A 16,602-nucleotide genomic window follows, 5' to 3' on the forward strand; every position below is an offset into this window, starting at 1 on the left:
TCCCTTCCAATATACTTCTTCATTATCCCTTCAATATACTTCTTCACTTAATTCCTTCAATATACCTTCTTTCATTAATTCCTTCAATATAATTCTTCATTAATCCCTTCAATATACTTCTTCATTAATCCCTTCCAATAATCCGACGCAGCAGACTCCTACTCCATGATCCCAGCGTTGCGGAGGTAGCCTTCAGGGCCGGGCAGCGAGGAGGTCTGGTCTACGTGAGGACTGCCGGCCTGCTGGATGAACTGCTGCAGCTCACACTGCCTCAGATCCTTGTTCAGCTCCTCCATCATCTCCCATCTGCCCTACAACACGCAGGAACATTATATCACCAACAGCACCAACGCTGAGCTCAATGCATTTGGTAGAGACGTTTAATCCTTTAGAAATGATAACAGTCTTTAAAGGCTTTATAGCGTGGTGCAGGAATGAGTCCTAAACCTTGACATGAGTCTGCATTTTAGAACTTTTTCATCCCTCGTTTGGAAGGCAATGTACTTTTGAATTTGTTTTTGTTATTTCATAAGGTCTGTGGTTAACAAAAGCTGAAGAGATTTTAATTCTACAACATAAAATACGTCAGTAAGTACGTCCCCAGTCTAAAAACGGTGGTTGTTAAAAAGTGTCTAAATGAGTAGTGTCAATATGTGGAGATTATCCTGCTGAACAAAAAGTGTAAGTATCATAAACATTGGTTTGCCACAGAGATTTATTCTGCATGAATCCAAAATCCAATGGAAAAAACCTGTTGGATTTTTGTGGAGGGAAACTTTGGGATGCTAACTTTCCAGTCAGACTGCAAAAAGCCATCCTCACTGCACCACCTTATAGTCCACCTCACATGGAAAGTCCCATGTTGCACTGGGCATGTAGACACACATGATGTAAAACACTACATTTACTCAAGTACAGATTTGAGGTAGTTTCCATTTAATAGCCAATATTGTAAAAAATATAACTAAACTAATAAATAAACTATAAAACGGTATGTTTAGATATCCAGCAGCAGTTTATAAAGTAAATCAAAATAGCTCCACATTGACCAGCTGTGAGGAACACATCAATGCATCGTTAATCATATCCAGGCCTGTTATATACATGAAACTGAAATGGCCCATTACGCACATTAAGTACTTTTACTTTTGATACTTTTAGTATACTTCTACTGGAAGCAGATTTACTTGAGAAAGAATACTTTTACAAGTTAGTATTACAACTCTTACTTAAAGGTCTTAATACTTATTCTACCTCTGGCGCTGGGGGACATGTTTATACCATGAACACTCACACTTTATTTTGACTAAAGTCTTATACCATGAATGGAAATGGAAAGTTTAGAAGAGGCCTCAAAATATTCTAAATACAGCATGTGAGTAAATGTCTTGTCCAGTGCTGGTTATTGGAAGATGGAGGAGTTTTACCTGCTGCCTTGTTTGAGTATTTTCTATTTGCCTCCGTGTTTGTGACAGCGTTGCCTCCAGTTCGGCTCCCTGCTGCAGGCGGACGTGCAGCTCCTGCTTCAGGGCCTCCTCCGGCTGCACAGTGTCCGCCCGAGAGCTTCGTTTCTGGGCTCGGAGCTGAAGGTCCTGCTCTAGATGTGCAGATTGGGACTGGAGCTCCTCGATCTGATAACTGTGATCGTCCAGTGACGAGTTGATCTGGTGCAGACGACTGTGCAAATCTGTTGATAACAGTTAAAGCGGGAACGATTAGTCAAACTTCATAAATAATGCATATATTAGGAGCATTCCTGATTCTTAATTACATTTTTGATATACTCAAAGTAACTCTTACCAAGCTCACAGTGCACATGGTTATACCCAAAAGTCAATGAGTCCATGCAATCAAACAGAACAATAAAGACTTCTGGTTAAAAACCCAAAAAGATTCTGTTCAAGCAGCGACTTAGTCACACTTGAATATGTGTTTACTGAGGGTTTGAATAGCCTATTGATATTTTCAACATATCACATCACTTTCATTTCTTCCACAAAGGGTGAAAAATATCATTTAAGCATCAGGAAAAGGGGGAAACAAAAAACAGTTGATGCAAAACAGTTCAAACCGGAGAGACGTGATGTAAGAATTAAATATTTATTGTTTACACGTCATATGAATGAAATGATTGCCATGATAATACAACAGGAGAATGTAATGGTGTTTGGCGATTTAATGAGGGGGGAAGGGAGCCATAGAGTGACGTGTAAGTGACTCGTGTTAGGTCTTCCTTATTGAACTTGCGCTAAAGCTTTCATTTGTCATCACATATTATATTCCATAGTTTAGTGGAATATATGAATTTGAGCCGCTGTGAATGAGGGCTGTGCAAAATCTGTAAAGCATATGAGGACGACTTCTGATTACATTTTATATATTGAAAGTCTTACCAAACTTACAATGCACATGGTTATACCATAAGTCTGTACCATCAAACCTCAATAGTATAAAACAATTGAGATTGAAGAGTGATATAAAAACATTTTAATACATTGTTAACTTTTTTATGTGAGGGAAGAAGATGCTTGTGTAGTATGCTTTATTAAAACAGTTGGAATTTGAAGGATATTTTCTATTTTTTGCACAAACCACAGGAACAAGAATCAGGAATCAAGTGATTTTCCATCACACCTGAGAAAGTTGGATTATCTCCTAGTCTAGAGTCTAGCAGCAAGTCTAAAAAGTGTTAGTGGCGTGTTTACAGTGTTACTCCTCTGGGCTGCATGTGTGGTGTGGGGTCTCTGTGTGAGACCTGGTTTGTTCATTGTTAGGATATGTGCTCCAGTTGTTTTTGTATTGAGCACTTGAATCCCTTTCTTTTAGGAGAAAGTTGTTCTTGTTTGTCACAAGTTTACTTTGTTAATTGGCTGGTGAGCCCTCTCTCTTTTTTTTTCTCCCGGTTATTTTTTTATATTTTGTTACTTCCCTTTGTACCCCTAATTTAGGAGGGAACGCAACAATCAGTAATGAAAATGATCGTTAGCTGCAGTCCTACCTTGTTCTCTGTCCATCTCTTCTTGTAACTGCTGCTCCCACTGCTCTCTGTGCTTGAGGTCATCCTGGTTCTGCCTCAGACGCTGCTCCAGCTCCTCCAGTTCTGCTTCCAGGGCCGGAGTGAGACTGAGAACTGTGTCCGACGTCCTCTCCAGCACCTCGGCCTCTCCTTCCAGATCCTCAAGCCGTAAGTCCAGGTCCTGCAGCCTCCTCTGCTGCTGCAGGATCTGCTTGAATACCTCTTCTTTGGAGGAAGAGGAAGAGGAGGGAGGGTCCAGGAAAGAGACTGGGGAGGCTCTAGGTTCTGGGGAGGCTCGGGGCGACGGAGACCACTCCCTGTTTGATTTCCTCCTCTTGGGATGTGTGGAGGGACCCAGGCTGAAGCTGAGAGCTTTGTGTGGGTCATTGCGTTTAAGCGCCTCTGGTTCTGGGGGTCCGTGCAGGGGGAAACGTCCCTCTCTGGTGGGGGTTTCCTTACCCTCACTGAGGATGGGGCCGGTCCTCCGCAGAACAAACTGGACCTCCGCCGCCTGCTGCCCCAGGTGAGCCAAGTGCTGGAGAGGACGTTCATCTGCAACCAGCTGCCTCTCCGTCCCCCGAAGCTTCAAGATGAGAATATAACGACCTGTCTGACCTGCGGGAAACAAACAATCAATCAAAGTCAACTTTATTGTCAATCTTTCAGTTTGTGCTACAGAGAGGGAGATCGAAATACTGTTTCCCACAATCACGAATACGATAACAAAGATATATACAAAGATGTATACAAATGTATTTATACAATCAACAGACACATTTGTACATATGCACACATTTAGACATAATTAAAAGCACAACAATCAATATATACAAAATAACAGTCATAAAAATAACTTTGAGAAATGTGCATTACTGCAAGACTGTCCATAGCAGCGTACAAAATGTCTGGTTCTGGATTTGAGTCAATCAATCAATCATCAAAGTTTCATTTATAAAGCCCAACATCACACATTCTACATTTGGGGGCATTATAGTTTACAAAGAATACGAATATGACTCCCTCTTTCCTTAGACCCTCACATCAGACAAAGATTAACTTCCACACAACCCCACAGATCATTTGGAGAAAATGTTGGAAAACTCAACAGAGAAGGGATCCCTATTCCAGGAAGGACAGACTTGCAAATTAAAATAAATTAAAAAGAGAATACATTTACAACATAGATAGTCCCAATGCGAGCAAAACAAATCATGTGTCTACTAAGAAGATGAAGATGGATCCAGGTGGATGTCAACAATCCTGTTGGAGCCATCAAAGAAGTAGTAACACAATACAGAGATATGAAGGATGAATATCTAACAGTCTTTGTTTTTGGGAAAGGTTGCCACCCATTGGAGATATCTGAGTGACGCAGAGTGGTGCAGGAATGAGTCCTAAAACCCTAAAAAGATTTTACATTTGGGTACTTTTAGCTTTTTACTTGTCTGGATGTCAATGGTTTTGTAATTGTGTTTTTGGTTGTTATCCTGAAATAAGGTCTGTGGTTAAAACAAGCTACGACATAAAGTACATTGGTAAATACCCCAATAGAAAAATCCCATTGACTTTTTGTTGGAGGGAACCGGGAAGATGCAGCCTTCAAGGGTCATCCTGCAAAAATACAACATCCCTGACCCAAAACTGAACCCTAATTCCACTTACTCATCATTTAAAAGGCTCACGTTACAAAATAAAGCCAAACTAGATGTTTCTATTGCAACAACACTAAATAGTTTGTCTTTAAACACATTGTGTAAACTATATGTTTAAAGACAGTCAAGCTAAATTAGGAGCCTTACCGATTGCTTGTGCGAGTGTTACGACCACGTCCTGACAGGAAGTGTTTTCTGAGAGGCCGCACACCACTCTGACCACGCCCTGCACCCACACCTTCAGCTCCATCTGCAGGGAGACAAACACACACACACACACACACATTTAAAATTGATATTGAAAATGTTCGAACTTTCTGTGAATAATAAGAAAAAAAGATGATATGTTATGTTTTTGTTTTTTGTACCGCGGCTTAGTTGAATACTCAAGTAAAGTTCCTTCATTCAAAATGTCCCTTAAGTAGAAGAAGAAGACTATTATCTGCACAGCACAGCATTAGACTTTTCATAACAATACTACACGTATTTGATTTGATTAATTTGTCAAATGATCCTAACTGGACGTAGTTTTTTGGTACATTTATATTTCATATAAATATGTTTTTATAGTTTTTTTCTTGTGGTTGTTTTTCGTACATGTTATCTTCGACTGTGTTTATGCACCATACACCAAAGCAAATTCCTTGAACTTGGAAAAAAACTTGTTTCTGATTCTGATCTGCAAAACTAGCCTACCTGTTGTGTTTAATTGCCCGTTATCGCTCTTTCACAGTTTTATATAGATTATATTAACCTGTTTTTACTCACAATTGCATGTAACCTAAAAGGATTTTATTTTGTTATATACTTTTTTGTATGTGTATTAAATATAGTTAATGTAGAATGACATTCTCCCCTTTATTCTTATAACTTTGTGGTGCTTGATATGGCTATATGTTTTATATTTAAAACAAACAAACATTATTTGGCCAGATGTGACGGTTTGTCAGTTGGTCACAGGTTGGTCACCTACGTTCGTACTTACGTGCGCGTGCAGCCCTAAACTGTGTCCGGCTAACAGAGAGGTGGGTTGTGTCCGTCTTAAACATGTTTAAATACGTTTTCAATTGTAATTAAATACATTGTTATTGTTTTTTCTAATTGTACATATTATCAAATACATTCTGTGTGAATCCTGTTATTTTTACCATCGCTAAATAACTTTTTTTGATAGTTTTTATCTTACATAGCCTACTATGGGCTAATTTTAGAAGCTCCCAAGCTAGCTTACAGATCACCGTTTTCGTGAAATGTATTTATTTTGCTTTTTAATCAGGAGAGCCGCCTGTCACACAGAGCACACAGTGGAGGATTGTGTTCATATATTTCACGACAGGTATGGAGATGTTTCCTTTGTTGTAATCTTTATTTTGAACTTGTTTTATTTTAGGCTTTATCTAGTGGAGGGTGTGGTTGCTATGACAACACTGCAGCGCTGTCTGCGTGATCGTAGTGTCTAACATAAAATGTCTATCTGTTATTTAAATTGGGATTTTTAGTTTGCTTACATATTTATTCGTTTAAGTAATGATATTATACACTTTAGAAACTTCAGTTTAAGTGCAGAAGAAAACATTTACTTAAAATACTCAACTACATTTAACAGGCAGCATTTTGACAGCTTTAGTTACTTTATGGATTCACATTATTAGCGAATATAACTCAAGTTATAAATAAACAGTAATATTAAAGGTTGAAATATCTAGGCAAAGTCAGACTTTTATATGCAGTAGTTGTAAAAGACTATTTTTGCAATTTAGTTTCAGTAATTATTTCACATCTGTGTATAATGTTAGTGGAGGTTAAACTATTTAATGCAATATTTCTGTAACAATGGAGTCGAGCTTTTGATATTTAAAACGGTTTCTAATTCTTAATAGATACATATTCATATATTCTGTGGTTGTTGTTGTTGTATATATATTACATTCATCTTCAAACTCTTCTAAAATGTGTGTTTTTTGCATTAACACACTACACACAAAGCATCATTTTCATTGGCACACGGAGCATCAACTATTCACAGATAATACAAATGAAAACAACAGCCTGGGAATAGCAGGTTGCGATTAAATAGGAAGTAAGTAAGTAAATAAACACAGATACACACAGGTATCCACATGTGTAAAAGTTTCTGCCTCCATTCCTGTCCAAATCACACTTAACCCTGTGGCCAATTATAATGCTTGCGCTCTGATTTGTGAATCATTATGTAAAAGTATTTTCACACAGTTCACAGCCATACTGTAACAATGTAGAGTTATTCAATAACAAAGTCAGTGTAAACCAGATAATATGCATTCAGTTTGCACACTCAGTAAATGCATTGGCTACTAGAGTTACAGTAATACTTTCCGAGTGCTTCAAGAATCAGTGAAACAGCAATAACTCTGTGTGTATATAAACTTGGACCACATATTTTTCATCAGCTTAACGCATCAGGCCGGTTTAAATTTAGGTCAAGGAAACCGGTGTGTGACAGTGAGGTGTGTGTGTGTAGTTTCTGTGTGTTTGCAGAAGAAGACACTCAGGTTTGCTGAGGGCAGGAATGTGGCAAAACACGCTGACATTCCTGCAGGACTCAGACTCCACCCACAAATACCTCAACTCTCTGTTTACTTCCACTGTTCAAACTCTCCGTCAGTATCGTCAACACCAGATAATCATAGAAACTACAGCTCCTGTTTGTTAAGCTGCATGTAGCCTTCAGTATTCAGCCCTTAATCAATCCCGTAATATGGCCAAAGGACATGAACACATTCAATTAAGCCAACGCTTTTATCCAAGTGCAATAAACCATGAAGAAACAAAATCAGAAAGCGCTTTCTGTTTACTCCCACTGTTCAAATTCCCTTTCACAAATAAGATAATCAAAGTGAACTCCTGTGGAAACTATCATTAAAACCATCTTTGTATTGATGATCAGAAACTTATTTTCTAAATATTTCTGATAACAAATGTAATGTGAAGCCTTAGGAAGTATTTAGGAAATGTATGTGTCTTTTCGGTTTTAAATAAAAATGTGTTTTGTAAATGTATAATGATAGAAATAAACCTCCTTAGTTTCATTTTAATATGTTTGTTTCGTTTGAGGTATTGAATTTATTTGTAAATCCGTAAATGCTTAGCTTTGATTTTTTTTCAATTGAATAAATCTTTTCTAAATTAAGACATTATTATAGTTGGTGTTTTACACAAATGGTTATTTTTAACTTGTTTTGTTAGCTTGATTTTATGTGCACCTTTTCGCAGGCTTATATATGTATTATGTTAAACTGTCTGCAACATAGTTATAACCTCATGAAACCTAAAGTATATCATGTACAACATCATTTTGAATAAATCCAAAATCAAGGTATTTGGAATGCCCTTCTGTTCTAGATTTAATCTTATGGAGTCACAATAAAATACAAGTCATGCTTTTCATTACATACAAAAATGACTTTTGAAAAATATATTTCCCATCCCACAAGAAATAACATTTGTATTTTTAAGAGAAAGAAATAAGCATCAGTATGAATTTAAAAACCCTTACCTTGTAGTTTAAGCTTCTCTCAGTTTCATTGATGTTTTTTTCTCCTTCTCACTCTTGTGTATTCAGGCTGTGACACAAAAACGCACCTACAGACACTTTAGAGGAGGAGGAGGAAGAGGAGGAGTGAAGATGAGGAATGCAGCCTTTCTTGATGTGCTGTATGAAAAGTGATGTCACTCTGGAAATGGCGGGAGGTAATTAAATACACTCACACATCCACTTTCACCTCAGAGGAAACTATAATTATTTTTAAGGCTCCACATCTATCTTTGCTGCTGAAGTTACTCTGTAGATTTAGATTGGGTGGGATCATAACACATCTCTTTCATTTCTTACATCTTCTTTATATCCTTCAAGTACTTTATGGAAACCCCCAAAACTGGACAGACAGTGTTTTAATCAATGGAAGAAGTACTCACATCTTATACTTGTAATGATACCACAGTGTAGAAATACTTTGTTACAAGCCAAAGTCTCTATGTCTCTACGCATTGAAAATGTCACAGGTACAAAAGTATTAGCAACAAAATGTACTTCAGTATTGATTCTTCACAATGGCCTATTTCAGAATAATATAAAGTACATGCGTAACAGATACATGTACATCAAGTATCAAAAGTAAAGAGCATTGTACTTTGTCAACATTGAATTAAAATAGTAGAAACTTTAAATCCTGTGTATATTAGTAGTACAGCAATGCATTATACCACATCATCTTATCGTGTGCTTTTATATGTATAAATTAAATGTGAGTGCTTATTAAATGTAATAGAGTAAAAAGTACAATATTTGCCTCTGAATGGATTAAAAGTATAAAGTAGCACCACATCTAAACGTACTCATCATCCAAAGAGACCATTGTTGGAATAATATATACAGTATATTAAAGGGATATAATTATTGATATTTTATTGTGTTCAACATTTTAATCGTACAGCGGGAAAAGATTGAGATACCTTTTAGTAACCTTTAATAACCTTTTATAATGCCAAGTATCTTCATTTAAAATAGTACATTATAATGTATTAGTTGATGTATTTTTGTATTAATAATATTAACCTGTAAAAAAACACGCAGTGGAGTAAAAAGTACAATGTTTGCTTCCAAAATGTAGTGGACTAGAAGGATATAGTAGTATAAAATGGAAATACTCAAGTAATGTACTACATTCTGTGAGTAAATGTACTTAGTCACTGGTTTTAATCTGAGAGCCAAACTCAGTAGCTTAATATTTTGTCTTTCTTCTACTTTGTTCTCGGAGGAACATTTTCTTATTCTTCCACATTAATCTTTAGTGCTGAATTAATTTGTTAGAAACTCAAGGTAAGTCCCTTAAATATTTCAAATGTCATCCCTTTCTTTCATTTCTTGCATCATTATTTTTCTTCTTCCCTTGTTTCATGGAATCCTGGAACTAGAGATACTGGGTGTTATCCTGGCATACAAGCTCTACTTTTCTTGACAATCAGTAGCATAATATATTGTCTTTCTTTCACTTTGACCTTAGAGGAAAATGTTGATATAAGGTAAGATAAAATAAACCTTTATTAAACCTCGTAGGAAAACCCAGGTGTCAGAGCAGGAACAACAATGAGGGTGAAACACAGAACAGGACAGCTAAAAGTTCACACTATCAGAACAACAAATTAGAAATCTAAGTGACAGTATAAGGTACAATTTAAATATCTTTACATATAAACAGATATGAATAATTATGAATATGTCAAATGTATACATGTGAATGTGCAAGTCTTGAGTATGTACCATACCTGCAAAAGTAGACGCTTTTCTGGCGAAATTTGCCATTTTTGGCCAGCACAATTTCCCTTGAAGACCAGACGTGGTTCTGAAAATGTTTGTCACGTCGCGATCTTCTTCTCAGTAAAACATATTTTCAAAGATGCTTCTTGAGTCTTCGGGCCGATCAGAATCACGGTAAGGGCATTGTTTTATTTTCCATGGAAGAAGAACTTTTCGCGGTTGAACCATCACTTTTTATATCCATGGGTACAACATGAAGACACTATGTCCTGTTTGTTGCTAACTTAACTTTAAGTAAGTTGTTGCTAATGTAATGTGAACTTGCCAAATCAAGTTTTAGTGCGTCATAATAATCTTTCCCAACCTGTTAATAATGGAAAGATTGCCAGCTTGTTAACACGTCAGCTAATGTTAACTCTATTTCATGTATTTTTGCTGAGTTAATGCTTACGAGTGCATCAGTATTATGTCATGTCATATGATTTTAACTTGCGTCATTGTCTTAAGTTACGAGGGAAATACAAATGAAAACTTGTATAAATGTATACATGTGAATGTGCAAGTCTTGAGTATGTACCATACCTGCAAAAGTAGTCGCTTTTCTGGCAAAGTTTGCCATTTTTGGCCAGCACAATTTCTCTTAGACTGAAGACCAGACGCCGGTCTGAAAATGTTTGTCACGTCGCAATCTTCTTCTCAGTACAACAACTTTTCGACAATGATTCTCGAGTCTTTGGGCCAATCAGAATCAAGGTAACGGCATTGTTTTTATTTTCCATGGAAGAAAAACTTTTCGCGGTTGAACCATCACTTTATATATCCATCGGTACAACTTGAAGAAACACTAGTTATGAGGTAAGTCCTGTTTGTTGCTAACTTAACTATAAGTAAGTTGTTGCCAATGTAATGTGAACTTGCCAAATCAAGTTTTAGTGCGTCATAATAATCTTTCCCAAACTGTTAATAATGGAAAGATTGCCAGCTTGTTAACACGTCAGCTAATGTTAACTCTATTTCATGTATTTTTGCTGAGTTAATGCTTACGAGTGCATCAGTATTATGTCATATCACATGATTTTAACTTGCGTCAGTGTCCTAAGTTACGAGGGAAATAAAAATGAAAACATGTATAAATGTATACATGTGAATGTGCAAGTCTTGAGAATGTACCATACCTGCAAAAGTAGTCGCTTTTCTGGCGAAATTTGCAATTTTTGGCCAGCACAATTTCTCTTGGACTGAAGACCAGACGTGGGTCGGAAAATGTTCGTCACGTCGCAATCTTTTTCTCAGTAAAACACATTTTCAAAGATGCTTCTTGAGTCTTCGGGCCAATCAGAATAACGGTAAGGGCATTGTTTTCCTTTCCATGGAAGAAGAACTTCTCGCGGTTGAACCATCACTTTATATATCCATGGGTACAACATGAAGACACAATAGTTATGAGGTAAGTCCTGTTTGTTGCTAACTTAACTTTAAGTAAGTTGTTGCCAATGTAATGTGAACTTGCCAAATCAAGTTTTAGTGCGTCATAATAATCTTTCCCAACCTGTTAATAATGGAAAGATTGCCAGCTTGTTAACACGTCAGCTAATGTTAACTCTATTTCATGTATTTTTGCTGAGTTAATGCTTACTTCCGGTGCATCAATATTATGTCATACCATATGATTTTAACTTACGTCATTGTAGTAAGTTACAAGGGAAATACAAATGTAAACTTAATGAAATAAGAACCACGGTTTGATTGGTGAATGGCTCTCATCATAACAATTTGTAGTATTATGTAGTAGTGAAGGTGTTACACAGTTTTTGGTGACCAATTAAAAATGTTGACCTGCAGTGATGAAACAAATATGATTAATCTTTGGTCTTTGTTAGATTCTTGCATGTTGTCCAGCGTGTCTTTAATGTATTGTACCCCTATTTTATACTGTAATACAAAGTTACAGTACTTCCTCTATCTCTGTAAACAGTGATGCCACTGTTTCACTAAACCCGGGCTCCTCCTACCGTGAGGAAAATATAAAAACAACCCTCTTCCTCCTCCAAATCTGCATTCCACTATGCAAGTGACGTGTGTGTGTGTGTGTGTGCGCTGAGGATTAGCAACTGTGTTCAGCTGGTTAAACACACGCTATAAAGATAAACTACGCGTTTAAAACAAATTAATGTAGATTAAGAAGACAATTTCATTTTATTAAATAGCTAGTCTTAGCCACAACTCAAAGGGTTAAATGATATGGGAACAGTAAAGTTCTGGTTATTTAAATAATATTCCAGTTTTTGTTTTAGTATTACCTGTATGTGTTTGTTTTATTTGACTTTCTTGTGAAGTAGTTGTGCTCTGTTACTCCTGTATTTAAATGGCCTTTGTCTGTAAAGCATCTGGTGCTGCCGAGCTTCATTCATCGTGGACTTCATGAGCCTTTAGTGCCCTCTAGTGGCTTTTTTCCCCAATTATTAGTGAGTAATGTTTTTGTGCAGACTTTATTTCCCGTACAGTATTTGGTATAGCCTGTAAAAACAAACAAATACAAATGTGTACTTTTTACATATAAAAACCCTATACTATACAAAAATACTATATGATATGATGAAGTATGTTCAAACTTATGAACCTAGTATTTTAGACAGTATCTACAATTGGCTCCACATTCACAAACTACAACATTAAAATGCAAGATATTTGTAATGATAAAAAAAACAATATAATAACGATAATAATATAATTCTGTGAAAAGAGCCATTCTGCCTACATGTACTTTTAGCTGATAATAGTTCAATAGTTTATATAATTTCTATATTCTATACTTGTTCTGGTATTGGCCATCGGGCTTACGTTTTCGTTTGTACTTTTACATACTTAACATTTTGAATTCAGGACTTTTATTGGTAACTGAGTATTTTAAAACCATATAATTTCCACTTGAATTTAAGTTGAGGATCTGAATACTTATTCTCACAGTAGATTTACAGGCAACCTTGAATCTTATTCAGATTTTATGAATAGCATTATATAATATTAAAACATGTATACATATTGTTTTGTTTAAAGACTTGGTTCAACAGAAAAAATATAGACACCACCTTTCCTAACTAACCTCTTTGATGTAACCTAAATGAACAGAAACAGATTTAAATTAGTTTGTAGTAATTATAGTATTTTAAATCCCATCAGGGTGTCCATGTTACCATCGATAATCCACAGAAATATTGTAAACATCCTTTATATTTGTTCCAATTCTAGTGAAAACTTAATTTGTTCTACCTCTATGTTATTCTGGTGTTACAGATTACTCAATTCAATCTGAAAAACATAGATTTTTACTTGAGAAAAGAAAACTGACAACTGACTTTGATCATAATCATTTTATTGTTACATTTGCTTCAACATTCATAGGATCTGACAACATATAATATCCTGTTTGTTGGTTTCCATTATGCACGTCACTTTATGTTTGTCAACTTGAATACAAGTAACACAAAAAAGGATATAAAAGTTAAACTATATATGATATATTTTTCAACTTTCTTGTCGCTGGATCTACTTTTAATATATCTGAAAATATCAATACCATGATCAACAGTATTCTCTGCTGTTGGCTTGTTTAGATGATATTTAATCTACAGCAACAAGTCAGTTACACCAACATCAACATTTCTTATTCACTGCCTTTACTTCAAGTAAACAAAAAAGTAGAGCATAATAAAGAATAATGAGTACATGTTAGAAAACATCTGTTTCTCATGGTCTCTGTACTTTAAGCTCTAAGGATGCACTGCAATAAGTGTTGAAAAAAAAAACTGTTGTGTAAAAATAAGAAGAATAATAATAGTAAGTAAAACACGATTTAATCACATGGTCTTTGTATGACACAGACCCTCAACATCACAGTGTGCACACAGCATAATGTTCTTTAAGCAAATTATTTGAAAAGAATAAAACAAATGGAATATTTAAAAGTAAAACATAAATGAAAAGATAACAATGTCTTGCATGAAACTATAACAGTACAAATATTAAAGAATAGTGATGCCATTAGATAACATCTGTTTCTCATGGCCTTTGTGCATTAAGCAAAGTTGAATAATAAAACAAAACATGTAAATAGTTGAGTAAGTAATAATAAGTAGTACAAATAAAAGCAAGTAAAACATCTTCTCATCACTAGTCTTTGCCTACATCATCATGTTGTGCACACGGCGTTGAGAGTTTTTAAAATATATTATAAAAAAAATGTAAAAGTAAAAATATAAATGATAAAAATGTCTTGCATGAAACGATAACAGTAAACATATTGAAGACATATGAGACAACATCTGTTTCTCTGTTCTTGTATTTTAACATGATCAACAACATCAGCTTCTTTATATTTGTGCACTAGTCTTTATGAAAAGAGCAATCATCAAAAAATAAAACTCAGAAAAATGTAATCTGAGCAATCAGTCCTTCTTTCTGACTTGTTCATCACATCATTATCCGTTAAAAGAATGAAAATCAAAAGTTCCTCATCAACAAGATGTGAAGGATGCCACAGTATTTGCACATGAAGAAAAAGGTCATCAACATGCACTTACTGTACTTCAACTGAGGCTGGCTTATGTACTCTCCAAGAACACATCAACGTTTATATTTACAATACATGTTGAATAATAAAATGAAAAAGGAAAAACTGTGGAGAAAGTAATAATAAGTAGTAAAAACAAACACAAACATGATCTCATCACATGGTCTTTAGACATCATGGCATGAACACAAGGAATTAATACAAATAATAAAACAAGGAAAAAAAGTAAGTATTTGAAAGTTTAAAAAAAACTAAGCAAGTATCTTCATGTGTTATTCCCATACATTTTGTCCTTCTGGTTTCTAAATGTTTTTTAAAAGTTCAAATGTGAAGCAATACATGACTCATGCGGACATTTACATCACAAAACATCTCTTCGTCTCCAACACGGTCTTTGTAGTAAAGCATCTTCATCATTGACATCTCTTTGTTGTGCACTCCAGTTATAATGCACAACGTGTAACAGTTTACTGAAAATAAATGTAGCAGTCAAAAAAACTAAAATGAAAAAAACAAATAACATAATCTCTTTCTTCAGGTGGACTATGACGTACATAATTTTCAGAATCATTGTTGTTACGCTAGTCATTACACCCAGAGAAAAACAACATCTTGAAAAAAGAAAAAAAAACAAAGCAATAAAGATTTAAAGAATTGTTCCTCTTTTGTCATCATTATCGTGCAAACTAGTCATTGTCCATGAGGTCTTATAGAAGATTGATGAAGGAAAACAAAACATTTGTAATGTTAAAAAGAACACGCCACACATAATCTTTTGAACTTCTCTGCAACTTCTTAACATCAACAGTTGTCAATAATAGTGATCGTCAAACCCCAGGATGCCACTAAAGATCACGGTGCAGTCAACTTTATCACATTACATTATTACATTACATTGCATTTAGCTGACGCTTTTGTCCAAAGCGACTTACAATAAGTACATTCGACCAGGAAGACACAACCTTGAAGAAAACAAAATCATATAAGTACATCAGGTTTCATAGAGCCAAACATTTCAAGTGCTACTCAACTGGCTTTAGATAAGCCAGTCCTTTATTAGTATAAAAGTGCTTCGTTAATAGTTCTAACGCTCGAAGTGGAGTCGAAAGAGATGAGTTTTCAGTTTGCGCCGGAAGATGTGCAAGCTATCTGCCGTCCTGATGTCAATGGGGAGCTCATTCCACCATCTTGGAGCCAGGACAGCAAACCCACGTGTTTTTGCCGATGGGAACTTGGGTCCCCCTCGCAGCGAGGGCGCAGCGAGTCGTTTGGCTGATGCAGAGCGTAGTGCACGCGCTGGGGTGTACGGTTTAACCATGTCCTGGATGTAGGAAGGGCCAGATCCATTCGCAGCATGGTAAGCAAGTACCAGTGTCTTGAAGTGGATTCTAGCAGTTACCGGAAGCCAGTGAAGGGAGCGGAGGAGCGGAGTGGTGTGGGAAAATTTAGGAAGGTTGAAGACCAGACGAGCCGCTGCATTCTGGATGAGCTGCAGAGGTCGGATGGCACATGCAGGTAGACCAGCCAGGAGGGAGTTGCAGTAGTCTAGGCGTGAGATGACGAGAGCCTGGACCAGAACCTGAGTCGCTTTCTGTGTCAGCTGGGGACGTATCTTCCTGATGTTGTAAAGCGTGTATCTGCAGCAACGGGTTGTAGCAGCGATGTTTTCAGTGAAGGACAGGTTGTTATCTAGGGTCACACCCAGATTCCTTGCAGTCTGAGTCGGGGAAACAACTGAGGTGCCGATGTTGATTGTTAGGTCAAGAGTGGGACAATCTTTTCCCGGGAGGTAGAGCAGCTCAGTCTTGTCAAGGTTGAGCTTGAGGTGGTGAGCAGACATCCACTGAGAGATGTCAGCTAGACAAGCAGAGATGCGTGCAACGACCTGGGTCTCTGAGCAGGGAAAGGACAGAATTAATTGGGTGTCATCAGCGTAGCAGTGGTAAGAAAAACCATGCGGGCTAATGACTGATCCGAGCGAGTTTGTGTACAGGGAGAAGAGGAGGGGACCAAGAACAGAGCCCTGAGGGACCCCTGTAGTTAATTGACAAGGGTCGGACTCAGACCC

The 16,602-nt window shown here is 36.5% G+C and overlaps 1 protein-coding gene across 2 annotated transcripts; it reads right to left on the reverse strand.

The window, feature by feature from the left end:
• LOC117547751 (ras association domain-containing protein 7-like) lies at positions 1 to 8,334 on the reverse strand. Of its 2 annotated transcripts, none has more exons than XM_034218560.1 (5): positions 8,204 to 8,334; positions 4,816 to 4,918; positions 2,999 to 3,631; positions 1,428 to 1,687; positions 1 to 306 (listed from the first exon to the last, which is right to left on the reverse strand). In XM_034218560.1, exons 2-5 carry the CDS (start codon positions 4,916 to 4,918, stop codon positions 262 to 264), a joined length of 1,041 nt encoding a protein of 346 aa, XP_034074451.1. In that variant the 5' UTR covers positions 8,204 to 8,334; the 3' UTR covers positions 1 to 261. The 2 variants fall into 2 exon arrangements, with proteins under 2 accessions (XP_034074451.1, XP_034074450.1); XM_034218559.1 differs by having other exon boundaries at positions 1 to 311.
• Positions 8,335 to 16,602: the final 8,268 nt, after the last annotated feature.

This window comes from Gymnodraco acuticeps, unplaced genomic scaffold (assembly GCF_902827175.1).
Source record: "Gymnodraco acuticeps unplaced genomic scaffold, fGymAcu1.1, whole genome shotgun sequence".
NCBI classification, from domain to species: Eukaryota; Metazoa; Chordata; class Actinopteri; order Perciformes; family Bathydraconidae; genus Gymnodraco; species Gymnodraco acuticeps.